Here is a 21,453-nt window from a genome sequence, read left to right on the forward strand (position 1 = left end):
ATTTATTTATTATTATTATTCATATTTTGTAGTTGGAAATATGTCATAAAGATTTTAAGGGTTGGGATTAGTTATCTGGCAATAGTCAATAGAGAATCACTATAGTACTGGAAATCTGAAATTCTAGATTGGGTCAAAAATCAAATCTTGGGAGAGTCCCAAAAAATATTCAAAATATAATTGAACTGGCTAAAAATTAGGTTCTTGGTTAATAGGTTGGCTATGTGTACTAAAACCAAAATTGTTTGTTCACCATTTTTAAAATAAAGCCCATCCTGCAGGTTCCCTTACTATTCAAATGTAGTGTCCAACCATCAAATCTGTAGATATAATACTGTAACATTCAGGTTGAATTATTGGTTGTATACTCTACCTTTTGATGTACAGCTGAATTTCAATCCCTCATAGGGTGGTAACTTAAAAAGGCCCTTTTAGAACAAGGAAGCTGGCATAAAATAAGTTCTACGATACTTGTATTAAGAATGGCAGCTGATTGAGGTTTTAGTTTTTTAAGAAATAAGGGGTTGTGACTCAATTATTTTAAATGTAAACACCCATTGTGTGGTAAATCATTTTAAAGGAATTTTCAAAATAAGATAGATGAAATCTATAAAAATGTTCTACAATACTACTTGTATCTACAATGACAGCTAATTGAAGTATATTAATTTTAATGAAATGAATAGTGAAATAATTAAACTTGAAACAACACTTTTTGAATGAATGACGATATACAATGAAAAAACTGGTTATTTATTTAGTAATCTGTTCACTACTATTTACATTTTACATACTATAATTTATATAATTCCATTCACATTTATAATGGATTGGCACACTGTCAAACAAGAAAAGGAGGACATTTCAAGCATATTTTGAAATTAAATGTGAATAGTTTACACTTTACTGAAGAGAGTGACCTGATCACCACATACATTTTTTCCAATATTTTTTGTGATATGAATAATTTTTTCTGGAGTTCCTTTAGCAAATAAACTATATATGAGATGAATTTGAACATTATTAAGAAGACAACACAATCAATATCAGATCAGATATATAGCCTATGTGAATAGCTTGAGCCACTGCTTGATTATAATTTATTATGAGAATTGATAACCATGAAGTCCTATCATTCCCACTGACTCTACAAAGTAAATCTCAACATGGTCATTCTATGATGTTACTGACTAATGTATGAATTATTAAAGTCAATTTTGAAATATTTATTGTCATTTGGCGAACACGGAGCATACTCGCCGAATCACAAGTAGTGTGGATGGATGTTTGGTATGGTATTTGGCAAGCAGCGAACATTCGTGCTCGGTGTTTTCCCGGTCAGTGTCGATATTTTGCACACATCAAAGTTGAAGAATGTTCGGCAAAAGGCTTACTTTCCCTCATTTTTGCACACATCAAAGTGGACGAATGTTCGGCAAAAGGCAAACTTTCTCTCAACCACACATTCGGCTTGGTGCTTGTATCATTCTGTTGTTTGTTTTTGGTGTTACATCAACATTGATGTTAACTTAATTTGTAGATAACATTTTTATTTTATTACAGTATGTACATGATCGTTAAGCTATTAATATCAATCACTTTTATTATTATAAAGAAACTCATTTAATAAATTCAAAATCTTAAAGAAAACTGGATAATAACCAGTCCCATGTTTTAGAAATTTCCACAAATATTCATTTCTAATCAATTGAAGTTGAAATTCTAGGGCTTTTCATGTCCTATACAGTTATTGACCAGGGTACATAGGGTTGGTTTGGTTTATTTATAAAAGCAGGATAAGCAAGAAGAGCATCATCAACATCGACATTCATGTTGAAGGTGGATGACATTCAGTTGACGAATATAATTTTGTTATTCCCAAAACGAGCAAGTGCTCGGCAAACCACGCATGTGCAAGTGATCGGCAAAAAGGAAAACGAATAGTTCGTCGAAAGCCGATTATCCGGTTTCTTGTGGAATATTATTGTTGTATACTTCTCAGATAACTGACTAACTGTTACTCTTAACTTAAGCAATTTTAGTTGCCTGTTTTTGTTGCGTTCATATAGATTGCTTTAAGAGTCCGTCTTTATATATGTCAGTTATCAAACACATTCTGAAAAAATATTTCAATTTAATCCATCATAAAAGGAATAATTCAATAGAATCCAAATAAAAAAACAATTTTTCTTTTGAAGTTTTAAAATTTCTCAAACCCTGTGCCGTTACAGCTGATCAAGAACGTTGAGATCAAAGCCAAAGCATCAACTGACCAATCCGCACAACTGAAAGATTTTGAATTTTTTCTGCTATAGGCCAAAACCAAATGGTGAGGGTGAGAACTGAGAAGGAAGCTTGTGTTGTCGTGTTGATAAGTTGAAAGAAAGTTGATAGGTGATAGGCCTAGCCGGTGCTGATTAACAGTTGATATTTGTTTCACAAATATTTGTTGTTATTATTTTTGTTTTTCAATCATAATATATGTTTTAAGGGATTACAGAAGATATTGTGTATGATTGAGGATTTCTGTTATCAGAATTTCCAAGTTTATGATCATCACATTTGGCGGGCTTCTCATGTAAACAATGCAGGTATGCATTTTATAGTATAAGCCTAATAATATGTCATTCTTATGTCTATATTTTCTAATTTTTTGCATATGCATTTTAAGTTAATTGGAACTTGAATTTTTTTCAAGGCAAACCCTTGAAAATAGTGAAGTTAAGCCTATAAAAACATAAATTTACAATGCTTTTTCCGTAGGCTATTTCAATTTTTTAGTTTTGTGAATATATAGGCCTATATTATTTTAGATATTATATATTAATATAGGCAAAGTCACTTTAAGTAAAAAATGTTGACTGTTCACTGTATACGGTACATTTTAAACAATAAATAATACTAATAATAGTATATTAGATGTAGAAATAAAAAAATTAATTTTCAACTTTATACCGGTTTCATTTTTTACTGCTGTTAAAATGTACGGTAGTTTTTAATAAAGGTATGAGCATCTAGACTATTTTAATATTTACAGCACAGTGTTGTAAATGATAAATCAATAGAATATTGAGTGATCCTTCCATGGTCTAGTAGATGTAGGTAGTGCTTGCTTATAAGCATGTAGGTCCCGGGTTCATAACCGAATGCATGCAAAAGTTCTTAGCCAGGTGTCCAAATTCCCCATTCCTCTGTTATACAACAGTCGTAAAGTCTATTGACGGATTTCAATTCAATAATTCTTTATTGTCATATACAGTGCACAAGAATACATAGATAGATGCTTTTAGGCTATAGGAATAAAATTAAAATAAATTTACAAAAATGTATTGTATTGATTTAATTATTTACTTATGAGAGGTGGAATTTCTGTCATAGGGACTCCGCAACAATAAAAGCCATTCGAATATTTTATTTGATAGTACCGTATAGCCTATTTAAAATATAGAGCGCATCTGGCTTTAAAATATCAAGATTGTTGCTAACGATAGGCTACATTATAATTATCTGTGCTATAAAATTTTAATTCAATTATAGGTTATATAGGTAATTATTTTAGAACTACAGTAGGCTATTTATAAAAATGTATGATGCATTTTACTATGTAATGAAAATTATAATAGGTAGGTACTAGATTCTGTATAATATACATAACTATACTTTGTTATATAGTTATATTATAACAGATACGCTTATAAACTATAGTAATAATATAGATCTACTGTTATACCCTATGGTTTAAAAGTGGTGTGTAGAGAAGGTTGAGACAACGACCTCGTAATAAACCAATAGACTTTGTTCCTATCCTTTCCTTCTACTTGTCATGTCACTATTCACTGAACCTGTCAATCTAAGCATAGCCTCAGGCACTACTCTATTGTTTCCATTCACTAGAATCGTTAAATTCTCAGAACAGGCCTACCCTTAACTAAAAGCGACCATTATTTTTGTTCTTGTAAGAATAATGAATTATGTTTGGCTTGAGCAAACTGAATGTCACGCTCGTCTCGAATGATCGCTTTGCAAATCTAAAAATATCATTTTCACACATTAAACCAGAATTTCTTATCACTTCACTGAACTCTCATTCCATTCTAACGATGGATGGATGCATAAAATTCCTAGCTGTTTCTCTTGTTACTATTGGAATTTTTTTTTTTCAATTATAAAATATGATGAATGATAGATCATAACATTAATTATGAGAATAAAGCTTTGCGCATATACAGAGTGAGTCATATGTATAGGAACCCTTTAATAAGTTGGAGACTGTTAAAGATATAATACTGTAACTTTCAGGATAAGTTATTGCACGAATACTCTACCTTTTGACGTACAACTGAATTTCAACCACTCATAAGGGGGTGACTTAGGGGTTGTAGGCCAACTCGGATATTTCAATAATGAAAACACGAATGTTTTGGTACATCATTTTAAACGCATTTTGAAAACAAGAAAGATGACATCAATAAAAATGTATTATGATAGGACACTTGAAACTTCAATTAGCCGCCATTTCGGATACAAGTATCATAGAACATTTTTATCGATGTCATCTTTCTTGTTTTGAAAAATAAAGAAATTCTAGTTTTTACTTGAAACTTCAATCAGCCGCCATTTCGGATACAAGTATCATAGAACATTTTTATTGATGTCATCTTCCTTGTTTTGATAACTCTTTTAAAATGACGTACCACACAACAGGCGCGGATCCAGGACCCTGATCTGCGTGGGTGGGGAATGGGATGGTCGTCCAGCCGACCCCCCCACCACACGGAAATTTTTTGAAGTTTATAATCCAAAACAGCATTTGAGAGCTTTATTTGTTGAAGTTGATGGATTTTTGAATTTGTTCATTTAAATGCCAAAGTCATGATACTATATCTATGGTCCAGTCACTATATACATTGATACTCGTATTTTCGGTTCGTTTTCCAGTTTTTAGTTATTTCCGCAAAAGTTACATTCGGAACGTTCTATCTTCAATGAGTACTAAGTTACAATTTTACAAAAATAAATAAAATTTTAGGAAAAATCAATTTCTAATATTTTAGTTTTTGATCCACAATATCTTCCGATTGTTACCATTTAAATGTATAATTCAAGATTACTCTGAGCGTAATTTTGTGCTCTACAGGTAGAGCGCTCTATCTCATATGGATTTCCAAGTAAACCTGACAACAATGATCCTTGTATTTTAGAAAACACCCAAGTTTCAGTTTCAATCATCATCAGCAACTCTATTGTCATCACATCCAGATTTCGCACCATGATATAAGTTCATCAGATCATGTTCTATGAGAATCACCCGTTAGATGCTCTTAATTCTATATTATTAGATCCAGCGTACAAGATATGACTGTTCAACTACAGTTGTGCGCGCAATCTTTTATAGTAGCCTTGACAATGCATTAAAGATTGAAGGTAGGTTGGATGAATGGAGGAATTATTCAATTTGCCCGTCGATGTAGTAAATACTTATTTTGTGTGATGATAATATATGTTTATGAATTGGCTCAGTAGTTTTATAGGATTTTATTCTTGACGACACCTAATGTACATTAAATTGTATTTATTGGTGGATTAACGTATTCTATTCTATTCTAATTTAGTGGAGAGGCGCGCATAAGGAAACCTCAATCAAAATTTCAAACAATCATAACTTTTGACACAATGATAAGATCTCATTGTATCACAGCTCATTCTTATCGGCACGTCAAGGCGGTTTAAAATCATGCATCATAAGTTAGATTCGATTAGAAAATAGACAATTCATCCTTGAGTGTACTTTAACCAGTAGGCTACTGTATTTCAATTCACAAAAAAATACCAATTTCTATATTCAAAGCTGCGTATCTTGTGAAATACTTCGGAGAAAATTTTAAAATGTGGATGTGGAAAAGTATGTATTTTTTCCACTACAATGGAGAATACTTTCGATTCCAGTATCATTAGAAAGTTACAGCTGATTTTAAAAATAGCGATTTCGGTTTCTCATTTTTTTCGCGATTTTTCTGTTCATTAAGAGTAATGAGTCTGATACATCATAGAAACTCATGATTGATTCCAAATTGTAGACTAGGTATTCCATCGCTCTACGAGCTCAGTTGCCTAAAATTCATTTTGAATCACTTTTTCCTATCATAGAACTTCCTAGACCGTTAATATGAGGAAAGTATCTTTGATTTCTTGATTCTTTTTAATGATTTAATTTGACATTACGATCATATTCTTCCATTTAAAGCAAGAGGAGAAAATATTCAAATTCATTTCTAAAATTAAAGATCAAGTCTTTTTTTAAAATAATGGGTTACCGAGATACATATAGCTCTGAATCATTGGTCATTTCTTTATGTATTGGAATACTGTTTAAACTAAACTCAGGTATGAATTTCACATATTTCGATCGAATTTAACTTATGATGCATGATTTTAAACCGCCTTGACGTGCCGAGAAGAATGAGCTGTGAAATCTTATCATTGTGTCAAAAGTTATGATTGTTGGAAATTTTGATTCTTGAGGTGTCCTTATGCGCGCTTCTCTCATGGTGCGAAATCTTAATGTGATGACAATGGAGGATTCATTGTTAAGAATTTCATGATCTATTTTTGCGGAAATAACTGAAAACTGAAAATGAACCAAAAATAAGAGGTTTTTGGGCCATCGTGTATCTAGCACAAGGAAATGTTGCATGAAATAATTATTGGTTCTGGACTTCTTTTATATATCCAAACAATATATTGAAAAATTAGGACTACAGTATAAAATGCAAGCACGCCCACTTTTTCATGTCTATATTGACTGGACTTGAGTAACTGTAGATTTTCCAAACATCACTCTGAAAGTGGGGGGGGGGGCGATCGCCCCCCTTGGATCCGCGCCTGCCACACAATGGGTGTTTACATTTGAAATATTCGAGTTACAACCCCTAAGTCACCCCCATATGAGGGGTTGCAATTCAGTTGTACGTCAAAAAGTGGAGTATTCGACCAATTACTTATCTTAAAAGTTACAGTATTATATCTACGACAGTCTTCAACTTATTGAATACATATATAAGAGTTTCTCTGTAAGTGCGTAATGGCAGGCAACAGGGGCTGGAAAAAATAAATGAAAGTTAATTTTATTAAGAATCATAATCATGGAAATAATACTTTTCTCCAAAATGACCATAAGCTTTGTCATTCAACTTCAAAACGGCAACAGTCTAGATCATCCAGAAATTGGATAAGCAGGCTCGTTTCGCTCGCCAGCATTTTTTCATTTGAGCTTTCTTTCTTCCGTCAAAAAAAAAACAATGGAGACTCTGAAAGGCTCGATTCAATCACCAGTTCCATTTGAATTATATAGCCTAGTGAAGGGTTGAAAAATCTTTATCAGAATTAATAAATATTCAGTTATTTCTTACTTAGAGACTTGGTTATATTTTGCGATTTATTGTATTTCAGTCCAATAGTTCTTCGAAATTTGTAACTGGAATTAAGTGGAGAAATAACATACAAACATATGGACACCTAACAAACATCCATATCGAACCCTCTTAGTATGGAAAAACGTGAGAAAAGGAACCCTCAAATTTAGCACCGCCAGTACTTAAGCTTTAGGAGGTTTAAGACTGTTACTACTTCTACTACTTTTTACTACCTTACTACTTTTTATGTTGATGTACTGTACATGTTTATGAATAACGATTTTTTCAATTCAATTCAAGCTAAACATTAGTGTTCACTCTTTCAAATTCATTTGTTCCTAAAAACCTTCTCAAAACCCAACGAATATTAGGCGTACCTGTGTACCAAATTTGAACAATTTGTGTCTATAAGATAATAAAAAAGCTTAAAAAACGCCAATTCTGAGCGTGTATTCGGCGAAATAATGAAGTCCTTTTTTAACATAAAATATTTAGAGCCTAGTTGAACCTCTGCACCTAATTTGAACGTTTTATGTCGACTTTGGTTTTGTAAAAGCTATAAAAACGCAGATAAACGCTGAAAAACACCTATTTTGGGCATATCTTTGCCCGTAGAATATTTCAAAGTCCTTCTGATGCAACGTACTTCCACCTCAGCTAAACTTGTATACCAAATTTTATTAAATATTTTCTATAATTTCTATTGAAAAAGTAAGAAAACCGGCGATTTTGGGCGTATCTTTGAAATACTGATGTCCTCTCATTGCAAAATGTCTAGACCCTAGCTATACCTCTCTACCAAATTTGAACGTTTTCTGTTATTCTGTTATTGAAAAAGCAAAAAACAGCGGATTTTGGGCATATGTTTTGGCGTTATTTAGCAGCCCTTCCAATATAACATTCGAACACCTCAGATGAACCTTTTTATTAAATTTGAAAATTTTTGATTGATTAAGTTTTGAAAGAGATTAGAAAACGCAGAATAATACTGAAAAACTCTGTGAATCTGCCAATTTTGGGCGTATCTACGGCGTAATTTAGGAGCCCTCTAAAGAAAAAAATGTCTCTACCCTAGCTGAATTTCTGTATCAAATTTAAATATTTTCTCTAAATTAGTTCTTGAAAAATGTGAAAAACGCAGGAAAAATGCCAGGGACCGCTAGGAAAACGCAGTAAAACCGCCTATCTTGGGTGTATCTTCGGCGTAATCCTGATGTCCACTCAAGACAAAATTTCTAGACCCTTGCTGAACTTCTGTATTAAATTTGAACATGATCTGTCAATTGGCTTTTGAGAAGGCCTAGAAAACACAGGTGAAACGCTCAAAAACCGCCGATCTTGAGCGGAACTTAGGCGTTATTCCAAAACCATTTCTATATCTCAGCTGAGCCTGTGTAGGTACCAAATTTGAACATTGCCTCTCAATTAGTTCTTGAAAAATGTGAGAAACGCAGGAAACACGCAAGACGTAAAATTCCCTTCTTGGCAGTATCTTTGGCGTTAGTCTAATACCCTTCCAATACAACAATTTTATACCTCAGCTGAACCTGTTTTGAAATTTGAACATTTTTTGCAAATTAGTTCTTGAAAAAGCTTGGAAAACGCTTAATAAACGCAGATTTTGGGCGTATCTTTAGAAGTTTTTCCAAATCCGTCCTTGGTGCCTCTAGAAGGCCAACTGAACATACCTGCCAAATTTCAACGTATTTGGTTCAGTAGATTTTTAGTTCTGTTGATTACGAATGAGGGGGTGAATCAGTGTCATTTCGCTTTTATATACTCGTATATACATACGTGAAGTACAAGTTTAAAGTACCCAAAAAGAAGAATTCAGATGATAGGATCAATAAATTTTATTTTAAGAAAAAGATCAAACAAACGTTTGTTGGTGAAAAATTATTTTATAAATTAACATTATTTTATTCTTTTTTTGTTCAAAAGTGAGATACAGAGTTTGTATTGCTCGAATTATTTAAAAAAATTGAGCTCTCAAATGAAATTCTTTCAAGTGAAGAAAAATGTTTATGTACGTATGTATGATTATGCAAGTTCAGTGTAGTTTGATGAGAGCTTTTAGATAAATTGGAATCTGTGATTAAGATCTAGTTCTAGTGAACCAAACCAACGTTACCATTTATGTAAATTAGTATTTTATCTATTGATAATATGAATTATTTCGCAGGTTGATGAAGAAATGATGGAAGAGGTGTCGAACGGCAACCGTCACAACCTCACACCTCACAACACAGCATGCTGCAACCTCTCCTACCGTCTAGAAAATTCAACAGACAGTGGATTCTATTCCAATACACCAAGCATTCCTCATTCCAGCACAGACTTTTCTGACCAATCTATATCTAAAATCGAAACACCACTCAACAGTTCCAAAACGCCAAGTAGTTATTTCGAAAATAGAGATGATGATAATGGAATCAAAAAGTTGAGATTCTCACCACAAATCACTCCGATTTTCAAACAGATTGATTCTTCTAATGAAATATCGCCTGCAAAGAAATTAAATAATAGCTTTGCTACTGGTACAGTAGATGACGATGATGACAATGTTTTTACAGAAACGTCCTCTTTATACCATGATGCCCTGGATGAGTCCAATGTACAACAAACACCTTGGAGGTCTCTCAAGATCAGTAGCAAATCAACACCATTATCAAATTCTAGTTTGTCTCCAACCAAGAAGAAGTGGACACAGCCCATTCAGTTCAAACACCGATCACTTGACGAATCAGAGTTTGTCGATTTTCTCTACTACTTGGGACATAAGGAGGCACACACCATTGTCACATCGAAACTGTTCGCTTATTTGTCCGATGATGATCTTGATTCGGTGTCACAAGTTTCGAAAACATGGAGAGATGTTTTACTGAACGATGCCAAAGCTAGAAAACGGCTGGCTGCGCACAGGAGAATCGTGATGAATACAAAGGAAAATAGAAGTACAACAAAGTCTCATAAAATGGTGAGTTTAGATATTTTTAAATCTCGTTTTCTTGCTTTCAAGTATGTAGACTCCTTGCTTTGGAGTCTACATACTCCATTTTCTGTACCAAGCAATGTACATGAATTATTTTCAAATTTTGTCCAGCATTTAGAACTTATATTTAAAAGGCCATTTTCACACTTACCTATTGTCTGCCGACACTCAGAATCGTCCTCCGATGCTGTTGAGAATTAGCCAATCAGAGAACAATTTTGAGTGTCGGCCGGTAATCGTTAAATATGAAAACGGCAAATTCTGTACATGTTTTTACTTTCCTTGCCCTATTACCATAGGTAAGGAAAGTATTGCTTTCCGAGAAAAAATAAGGTACCTCTATTTCTGAATTTCTATATGTTTCAAGGTCCCCTGAGTCCAAAAAAGTGGTTTTTGGGTATTGGTCTGTATGTGTGTGTATGAGTGTTTGTGCGTCTGTGTACACAATATCTCATCTCCCAATTAACGGAATGACTTGAAATTCGGAACTTAAGGTCCTTACAATATAAGGATCCGACACGAACAATTTCGATCAAATGCAATTCAAGATGGCGGCGAAAATGTTGTCAAAAACAGGGTTTTTCGCGAAAACGGCTCCAACGATTTTGATTAAATTTATACCTAGAATAGTCATTGATAAGCTGTATCAACTGCCACAAGTCCCATATCTGTAAAAATTTCAGGAGCTCCGCCCCATCTATGCAAAGTTTGATTTTAGATTCCCAATTATCAGGCGTATTATTAGATACCCAATTAAAAAAATTTCGAGTGGAAAAGATTGAGCATGAGAATCTCTACAATAACATTTAATAACGTTTAATAAAATTTCCACCTGAAATTGAAAATAAGCTCGAAATTCGAGAAAATGTGATTATCCAATTGCAAACTGTTGGCAACTGTTGATTCTATTAAATCATTCACTATGAAGAGATAGCAGACCTCGTATGTCTCCAGCGTTATTGTCCTGTCACCAGCTGGCTCAGATCTTTGTTTATAAGTAGTAGACTTGAGATGCGCGTGGACACTAGGGTGTCAGGTGATCAATTTTCATAACGGCAAGCAAAGTTGTGTGAGTGCGCCACACCAGATTTTTTATTTTAAGTACTACCCCTACCCAATTTGCGAAGGTGTTAAGGGTGGTTCAATTGTACCAATTTTTTGTTTTTCGTATTATATCTCGGAAATGACTATTTAAAAAACATAAATTTCGCAAACTTTCATCTGACAACTTTCTTTGTATATTTTATAGTTCCGCTCTTAAGGTGTGACAATTAAAAAATACGTTTGTCCCCAAACATATCAAATAAATAATGTATTTGCTTATTTTGGCCTTATAACTTTAAACGAATTATAGAAAGCCTTGCTGTTTATGAGCATATAGAACATTGAATGAATTTTTTCAATTTGCTGTATTATTTCATTAGGATATTTCAAGCATTTCCCCACAACTGTTGCAGCAGTGTTTTAGTGTTGAGTGTAGTGATGTGACATTCTCGGGAATTTGAGATCGAGGTAATACCCGGAAATTTAAGGGAAATATTCCCAAAATTCATAAATTCCCGGTAATTCATTTTTTTATATGAAATGACAAAAAATGATTTTTTATCAAACCAAGTGGCAATTACAAGTTATACATGAACTTGACATAACAAGTTACATGTTAATTATCAGAATAAACAACTTTAAAACTGTTAGTTGAATCTTTTCCATTTATTAATATCAGTCAGTCAGGCAATTAACAATATTTTGGGTGTACTTTGTCTGGTATTAAACAAGAATTTTAATAACATAATAATAATTATGAAAAATATATATCACTTTGCAGAAAAAGAATCCTACAATAATTCAAACCCCAAAATTCTAAATCCAGAACGAAGTTGAAAGGGCTCACTTCACTTTGACTGAACCATGTTCGATATGTATCGATACTCTACACTATGCAATCAAACTTGGGTGTTCTCTGGTTCACTTAAAGTAAATTCTAGCCGAATTTTACTTTTCTTCTATGATGTATCGATTATCATGTCGAATGCGACTGAAGTTTTATTTATTTTATTTAATCATAGAGAAATATACAACTTACAAGTTGAACAAAAACTTACAAATTGAAGCAATCAATTTGAACTATTTTAAAGCATATTTAATAATTCCCAAAATTTCTTGGCTAAAGAAATATTCCCAAATCATAATAGTCCAGTCAAGGAAGAGTTATAGAGGGAAAAGTTTGGGAGACTATTTTTGACCCCGCAGTTCTGTTTAGGGTAGTAAGTAGGTAAAAATATCAAAAGTCCCCACCCCTACCCCCTGTGCTAAAGGGGTGGGGGTGGTTCAAAGGTACCATTTTTTGGTTTCTAGCATATAACTCGAAAACTATTCATCTTACGGACATGACTGTTCCATACGAAATTGAAGGTTACATAAATTCCTCCAGTATTCATTCTACAAATGTTTCTGTATCTCCTACAGTTCTTGAGATATCTGCTCTTAAAGGTATGGCATTTGAAAAAAACACGTTTGCTTCCAATTTTTTGCCATTTTTGCTCTTATAACTTCTTGAATATCGATGGAAAAAATCCGTGCTGATTATGAGCGTATGGAGCATCAAATTCTCTTTGATTCTCTTCAATTTGATTTATAATTTCACACTTTACGCATTTCCCTACGACTGTTGCAGCAGCTTTAGTGTTGAGTGTGAAATCTTCCGTTTTGCAACTATAGATCAATTGACAAATGAATTTGCAGGGAGTGTTTTCAACACAATTTTACTTTCCTTGCCCTATTACCATAGGTAAGGAAAGTATTGCTTTCCGAGTAAAATTAAGGTACCCCAATTTCTAAATTTCTATACGTTTCAAGGTCCCGTCCAAAAAAGTGGTTTTTGGGTATTGGTCTGTGTGTGTGTGTGTGTGTGTGAGTGAGTGTGTGTATGTATGAGTGTATGTGCGTCTGTGTACACGATATCTCATCTCCCAATCAACGGAATGACTTGAAATTCGGAACTCAAGGTCCTCCCCCTATAAGGATCCGACACGAACAATTTCGATCAAATGCAATTCAAGATGGCGGCTAAAATGGCGAAAATGTTGTCAAAAACAGGGTTTTTCACGATTTTCTAATAAACGGCTCCAACGAATTTGATCAAATTTTTACCTGAAATAGTCATTGATAAACTCTATCAACTGCCACAAGTCCCATATCTGTAAAAATTTCAGTAGCTCCGCCCCATCTATGCAAAGTTTGATTTTAGATTCCCAATTATCATGCTTCAGATACAATTTAAACAGAAAAATTCAAGTTGAAAACGATTCAGCATGAAAATCTCTACAATTGATGTTCAGTAACATTTTCACCTGAAATTGGAAATAAGCTCGAAATTCGAGAAAATGTGATTATTCAATTGCAAACTGTTGGCAACTGTTGATTCTATTAAATAATTCATTATGAAGAGATAGCAGACATCGTGTGTCTCTAGCGTTATTGTCCTGTCACCAGCTGGCTCAGATCTTTGAATAGTAGACTTGAGATGTGCGTGCACACTAGCGTCAGGTGATCAATTTTCATAACGGCAAGGAAAGTTGTGTGAGTGCGCCACACCAGATTTTTTGACTTTGCAGCTTTGTTGGGACCAGTTAGGGGGTGAACATATCAAAAGTCCCCATCCCTACCCATGTGCTGAGGGGATGAGGGTGGTTTAAATGGTGAATTTTTTAACTTTTTGCTTTTAAGATATAAGCGTGGAAGCAAAATGTTAAAAAATTCACCATTTAAACCACCCTCATCCCCTCAGCACATGGGGTAGGGATGGGGACTTTTGATATGTTCACCCCCTAACTGGTCCCAAAAAAGCTGCAAAGTCAAAAATTGTGCTGAAAACACTCCCTCCAAATTCATTTGTCAATTGATCTATTGTTGCAAAACTGAAGATTTCACACTCAACACTAAAGCTGCTGCAACAGTCGTAGGGAAATGCGTTAAGTGTGAAATTATAAATCAAATTGAAGAGAATCGAAGAGAATTTGATGCTCCATACGCTCATAATCAGCACGGATTTTTTCCATCGATATTCAAGAAGTTATAAGAGCAAAAATGGCAAAAAATTGGAAGCAAACGTGTTTTTTTCAAATGCCATACCTTTAAGAGCAGATATCTCAAGAACTGTAGAAGATACAGAAAACGTTGTATAATGAATATTGTAGGAATTTATGTAACCTTCAATTTCGTATGGAACAGTCATGTCCGTAAGATGAATAGTTTTCGAGTTATATGCTAGAAACCAAAAAATGGTACCTTTGAACCACCCCCACCCCTTTAGCACAGGGGGTAGGGGTGGGGACTTTTGATATGTTTACCTACTTACTACGCTAAACAGAACTGCGGGGTCAAAATTTGTTTTCCAAACTTTCCTTCTATACCCTTTTTCGAGCATTCATTGCCTGGACTATAAGTACCTTTTACAGGGAATATTCCCGATCCAAATCACTAGATGAGAGTAAAATCTCCACTTTTTCAACAATAGATCGATTGACAAAGGATTTTCATGTGAATGTTTAGAACACAATTTTTCACTTTGCAGCTTTATTGGGACCAGATAGGTACTCATCCATGATTGGTGACCCCTTGTGCTGAAGGAATGAGGCTGGTTTGAACGTTGCATTTTTTTCTTATACGCTTATATCCTCGAGAAAATAAGTTCCACCGGAATGACTGAACAAAACCAAACAAAAATTAAGCTAGATAAATTTTCTACGTGTTTTTTCCATTAGAATTTTGTGATATCACCAATAGTTTACAAGATTTCCGCTCTTGAAAGTATTTAAACCAATTGTTCACTCTATATTTTTCTGTTTCAGCTATTATAACTCATCCAACAATTCATCGAAAAAATAAATGCTAATATTGTAGGGTTCAGTCCAGTCACCAGGTACTTTTATTTTTGTGGAATAAACTCCGCACAAGCAGAAGTTTGCCATTGATTCTGATATTCCGAAAACTATGATAGATTTAAAAAAGTTTCTCGTATAGGCCTGTAGAGAACTTTGTAAGATTCAATTCTTTATAGAACAGTCATGTTCATTAGACGAGATATAATTATGCGAAAAACTAAAAAATGGTATTTATGAACCACTCCCTAAGCAAAGTGTGTGGCGGTATGGACTTTTGACATGCTCCCTCCCTAGTACCCTAAATAGAGCTGCAGGGTCAAAAATTGTATTCCAAACATTTCCGTCTATACCCAGTTTTGTGCATTCATTGTCTGGACTATATAGGCCATACAAAATCACTTTTGACTTGGACTTTCATGCGCAGCAGAGAAAGATAGGCATTCAGCGGCGTGATGTTTCCGTTCTGAACCGGCCAGCGTTCTCTAATTTCTAGCGAGTGCTCAAGTGCGCATGCTACACATACGAAGTTTCCTGTCTGAAAGCACTGAGCCAACTGAGTCTCAAGTCAAGTATGATATGAGATACATTGACTTTTTGGCGGTACGAAGTTCACCGGGCCAACTAGTAAAATATAATAAATGTTTTACAAATTGAAATTATTGAAGTGAACACAAATGCTCAAAATGGTTTCATCTTTCAGAAATCTTTAGTATCTTTTAGTAATGGAGGAGTGAGTATCTATTAGTAAAGAACATCTATTACTCATAATTTCAATGCTGAAGCGCTCTTGAGAAAACGTAATGTTCAGGAAACAGTAGGCCTACATTCAACTACATATGGACGTCACGTGGCCAACACCAACTTCAATGATCTCTATATTAGTTTGTTGTAGATAGTACAAGTGGTATTTTACGGTAGACGACATAAGTTAACTGAACTATTGGAGCTAAATTTCCGAGACTATCATCATTGGATATATCTGTTATGCGCGTGAATAATTATATTTCATTTTTCTTGAATGAATCATTTTCATAATGTAATCAAATAAATAATTAATTGGTTCAAGTTGAAATATTGTTACCTCTGTTGTTTAGAGAGAAGCGAGGAAGCAAGGAGTTGAGTGGTCGCCCTTTGTTGATCTTCAGAACATCCAGATTCCCGAAAGTCCAAGCAAAGCAAGAACTCAATCAACAAGTAGTAGTCCTGCAAATGCAAGATTCGAATTTTTCAGAAAGGTATACATGAAATATTAGGTCTATTTCTTTATTAGAAGTTGAGAAGTATTATTTTTGACAGATGTAAAGATTGACTCAATCTTATTCGATAAGTAACATTCAATTTTACACCACATTAATTTCATTGGATGGAATTAAATATAAAATTGTGTTTGTATTGTAAATCAATATCAGTTTCCAAACTTTTCTTATGTATATTCTTACTAAATCATTTTATACCGCTAAACAGAGATATTTTATTCTTATCTATCTCAATAATTGTTCTTAAGATTTCGAGGAATTTGCTATTTAAATTAGTCAAGTTACAGTTTATAAAATGGAAATTAGTCTGTTTAAAATAGAAAATGAACTTCATTTTAATAGAATACTCACTTTTTTGAAACTGCAATTCTAACTCCAGCAGCAAACAAATTTGGCATTCCATAAAATGTTTTTGTTACTGTAGTGGTATGCATCAAACACATTTCTCATCTACCTCAATTCTATAAAAGCTAGATTCAATAGATATACAAAAAAGTATTTTTCTTTTCATTCTCTTAGACTCTTGCTTCAATACTTGAGGTACATTAAGCATCAATTGCTGGAATTTATTTTGTTAAAAAAGGAGTCACAAATACTCACAAAAAGCCTTAAATTGTTATTTTCGAATGTGCTTTCAAGTATTTCGTAGGCTGCAGGGTTGCACAAACCAGGATAATCTATTTTGAATCAGTTGATCATATCTATTTTCTATTCAACTAAAATTTTATCAAGATAGATCCTGTTAGGTTCGACCCAGCTAGTGTGTTAACAGGATAACTCTATTCCACATGAATTAAAGAAGATGAAAAAACTTAATTTATGTAGCACCATGTAGTTAAAAAGAAACATTAATTCACTCGAAAGTCCCTTTGCAAAATTGTCATTTTTGAAGTTTTTATAGCTTTGGAATAAGTTATCAATAACTAAATGATTCATTTTGTTCAAAACTAGTTTGTCAGTCGGCACTAAGCCTACAATTTATCATGCCACAAGATCCGATCAGCCATGACTCGTCGGATCAATGTAAACTTCTTTTTACAGGAGAGAAAAAAACCCGTAATTAGAAACAGAATCATTTAATTAGAAGAGAACATCACACAGCTATAAGTCAACAAAGTGAAATATCTGTCATATTAAGGCTTTTTATTCTTATTCGATTGAATTAGTCATTTTTTGAAAATGGTACCGTATAACTTTTTCAAAAATTGATATTTTATGGAAAATTCTTCATTTCATCAAAATATTTTTCCTGATATTTTGTTTACTTTGAAATCTTGTTAGTATCCAAATTGAGAAACTTTGAGTAACATCACCAGTGAAAAGTTTTTTTGCCGGTCACACAGCATTAATCCACCTTAATATTATTATTTAATTAAAATTTAAAGATCTAAAGGGTCTTATCGTCCCATTAAGCATTAAGTCCGTTTTCAGTGTCACATCAACAAATAAAAGAGTGGTTCTACAGCTTGATTTTTTTGACGAAAAAATTTTTCTTCATAGAACCGACGTTTTCAATAGTATAAAAATCCTGAACACTTTATTTATTGTGCTTTCTTGAAGTGAACAATCTTGGAATGATGTTTTCGTTCGATATTCTATATGATGGTGATATATTGCACAGAAGTGTCAAAGTGGTACAATGTCCATAATGCACAAAAACATTTTTGCCAAGAAAGAAATTGGCCGGTCCACACTTTTAGCCGAATATTTATCGTGTATTGTGGTTGTTGTAGTGAACAGTCATGGTATTTGAATGTGTTTTTCGATTGTACAGGAAGGAGAAAAACTGGACCGAAATGCGAAACTGGTGCAATGCCCGCGCTGCATGCTGCCCGCCCGGTGCGGCCAGGGGGGCAACTACGACAATCTAGGCGAGTGTGTCACGCCAGACTGCTCCTTCAGATTCTGCACCAATTGCCGCTCTGACTTCCACAGTCCTAGGAAGTGCTTCCGCATCTCCAGCTGCCCGATCAAACGGAAGAACATGATCATCGGCAGCAAAGCCAGTAAGCGCCGGCTTTCGCGAACCTGACAGTAATCAAACCAAAACTTGCCACAACAAATAAGTGCCTCAGGGAAAATAAGCACCACCACTCTACTAGTACCTGTAACATTCCCCAATTTTAATTTGCGATTTCGAACTGTGATAACTATTTAATATATGACTTAGTGTAAGACTTCAGTGGATAAGCTTTGTGCATAAATTATTTTTTAATATTTGTGTTTTTAACAGTTTTGTAATTTAGAGCTTTATTTCAATGGCGAATAATTTGTTAATTTGAATGTCATACTGGAGCCTTTGAAAACAAAAATGTGAAATGAATCATTACAATCTTGTCAAAATACAATTACATAATTCTTTTCATATTTTTTTTAGATTTTTAATTATATTTCAACTAAATTTCATGGAAAGTTCCTAATTACTAAGTTCATTGGTCAACTTTCTTGTTAGGAACCGTTCAATGTTTAAACATCTATGATGTGAATAACCATCATCTATGATTAGTTCGTTCCTTAGAAGTGAGAATATGTGAGATTTATTGCAAGATTTTGAGTGATATCTATAGTTGAGATTTGTATGAAATTCCAATGAACCAATTGCACTAATATGGTATCATTATAATCAATTATATAATAATAGAAAGTTGCAGTAAGGTATTCATATTTTGCTAGCAAAGCTTTCAATTTACTGCCTCAATCTGAAATGATTGCTGAACTATCAAAAAATTACAGGAATTAAGTAATTAATCGGACGTCTCCGTTCTTAGTAAATTGTGAAATATTTGTTGTGTATAGTGTTAACATTATAGAATTGTTGATAATATTAATAGAGACCTTCTAATGGTGAAAATAAAATCACATGTTGAATTCAAGCATAGAAAAGCAATTAGTCAATTAAAATATTAGCTCTTCAATACTGCTTCATCTTTGAAAGATTTTTCAACTGAGACTCAACAGTTTGACAATTGCATTCAATCTTTCTTCTGTAATCCAACCACGTTTTAGTAATTTGGAGCATCCAAGTTATTGGCAATTGCAGAGTTTTGTTTAAATTCACTACTGTAATCATAGTCAGAATGTTTGGTTCGGCCATCAATGTTCTGAATTTCTAATCGAGCTATTTTGTAATCATTGATTTGTTGAAAAAACATTTCTACTAGAAGTGAACATTGAAGTTTGAAAGTCACGATCAACGAGAACAAAGGCTGAAAACTCATGAATGTGAACTGAATCTAATTTATTATATTTTCTAGAAAACGTGAATTAATGCAGCATAAAGTGATGAACTTGAAGTATCCTGAGTTGATATTAATCAAAAGCTTTCTGTGCTCTTGATATGCTCCTTGCTGAATACAAGTAAAGCGAACAAAATGTCAGTGTTTGTAGTATTTTTCAAATTAGTTTTATATCGTGTGAAATGTTATTATGTCGATGTGTGTTGTAAAAAGATCTGTGTAAAAATGAGATTTCTAGATTTTTGTAATTTTAAATGCTTGATGTAGACTGATATATGTTATAGAAAGTAAGAGTAAAGAAATAAGTATTAATTAAATTCTTGTGTTATTGAGAGATATCTACTTATATTAGTAGCTTACGTTATGTGTTGCTTTCAAGTAGCGCAAGCTTTCTCAAAGTTTAATAATCTGTTCATTGCTCAACAATAATATTTGTTTACAAATAATAATAATAATACAATAAAAGGTAAAATATTCTATCAAACTTTACTTCTCCATATTAAAATTTTCAACCTTTAATTCAATTCTCCACATTTGTATTTTTATTAGATAATTTTTCAGATTTCTTTGTTTTAAAAATTTTGTTTGAAGTCGCTGTACTTCTATTTAGGCTGGATTTTAAACATTAATTCTTCTGTCTCTTAATATTCTATTATCACTTTTATTTTCAAAATTTGCAAAAAAATGTTGCCGTACATAACAAACCTTTTTTAATCAATAATGTTTCTCATAAACAAATTTATTAGTAAAACTTTGATGAAGACTGACATTTTTATCTAATTAATATTTCAACGACATTGTAAAATATATTTAAAGAAGTCTCTCTATCAAACATCTGTGTTCAACATTTTTTATATCAAGCTTTACTTTTGTATTATATTTTTTTCTCAAGTTCTGAGTTTTCTTTGATTTTCCTTAAAACCATACTAATTTTAAAACTTAAGTTGATCTATCATCATCATTAAAACTAATCAAGTTCTTTGGCGGTTACTGGAACATTAACATTAGGCTACTGCACAATAGGAGTAAGGAAAGGAGAAAGTTCGTGTAAATGTTTTAATATTATTAAATTAAAGCAAAAGAAAAGGCCATGAATAATATTTTACCATCAATCTCACCTAATTAGTGCTGCTGGTTATCATTAATCTATGAGACATCATTCCATTGGATTTCACCTGACAAAATTTTTCCTAATATCTTCTATAGTTTTCGAGATATCCGCTCTTAAAAGTGTGACATTTTTAAAAAAATACGTTCGACTAAAATTCCTTTCTTTGGCATGAGAGGCAGGGATAGGGACTTTGGATAAGTTCACCTCCTAACTTGTCCCAACAGAGCTGCAAAGTAAAAAGTTGTGTTCCAAGTATTCCCTCTAAATTCAATAATTGTCAATTGATTATTTTTTAACTTGTTCTTGATTTTTTTGAAACCCCCACCAGCGTGCAAGATTTATTATTTTCCTGGTGATGCCTAAAGAATTGTTTTAATTTTTTTCTAGTAGGTAACCCATGCTCCGCTAGGGTATAATTAAAAACTTGACCTACTGAAATCTTGACGAATTTAAAATAGGCCTATAACCATCCTTGGTGAATTAAGAATCTATGCAAAATTTGGTGGTGCTTATATCAATGAACAAAACTGGATTGATTGACATAATCCAAACTCTAAAAAATG

General features: G+C 33.2%; 1 protein-coding gene across 1 annotated transcript; it reads left to right on the forward strand.

The window, feature by feature from the left end:
- Positions 1-2,324: 2,324 nt before the first annotated feature.
- Positions 2,325-20,627, forward strand: LOC111051940 (F-box only protein 43). Its single transcript, XM_022338533.2, has 4 exons — positions 2,325-2,591; positions 9,595-10,389; positions 16,382-16,522; positions 18,318-20,627. Exons 1-4 carry the CDS (start codon positions 2,586-2,588, stop codon positions 18,573-18,575), a joined length of 1,200 nt encoding a protein of 399 aa, XP_022194225.2. The 5' UTR covers positions 2,325-2,585; the 3' UTR covers positions 18,576-20,627.
- The last annotated feature ends 826 nt before the right edge of the window (positions 20,628-21,453 follow it).

Source organism: Nilaparvata lugens, chromosome 1, assembly GCF_014356525.2.
Source record: "Nilaparvata lugens isolate BPH chromosome 1, ASM1435652v1, whole genome shotgun sequence".
In the NCBI taxonomy this organism is placed as follows: domain Eukaryota; kingdom Metazoa; phylum Arthropoda; class Insecta; order Hemiptera; family Delphacidae; genus Nilaparvata; species Nilaparvata lugens.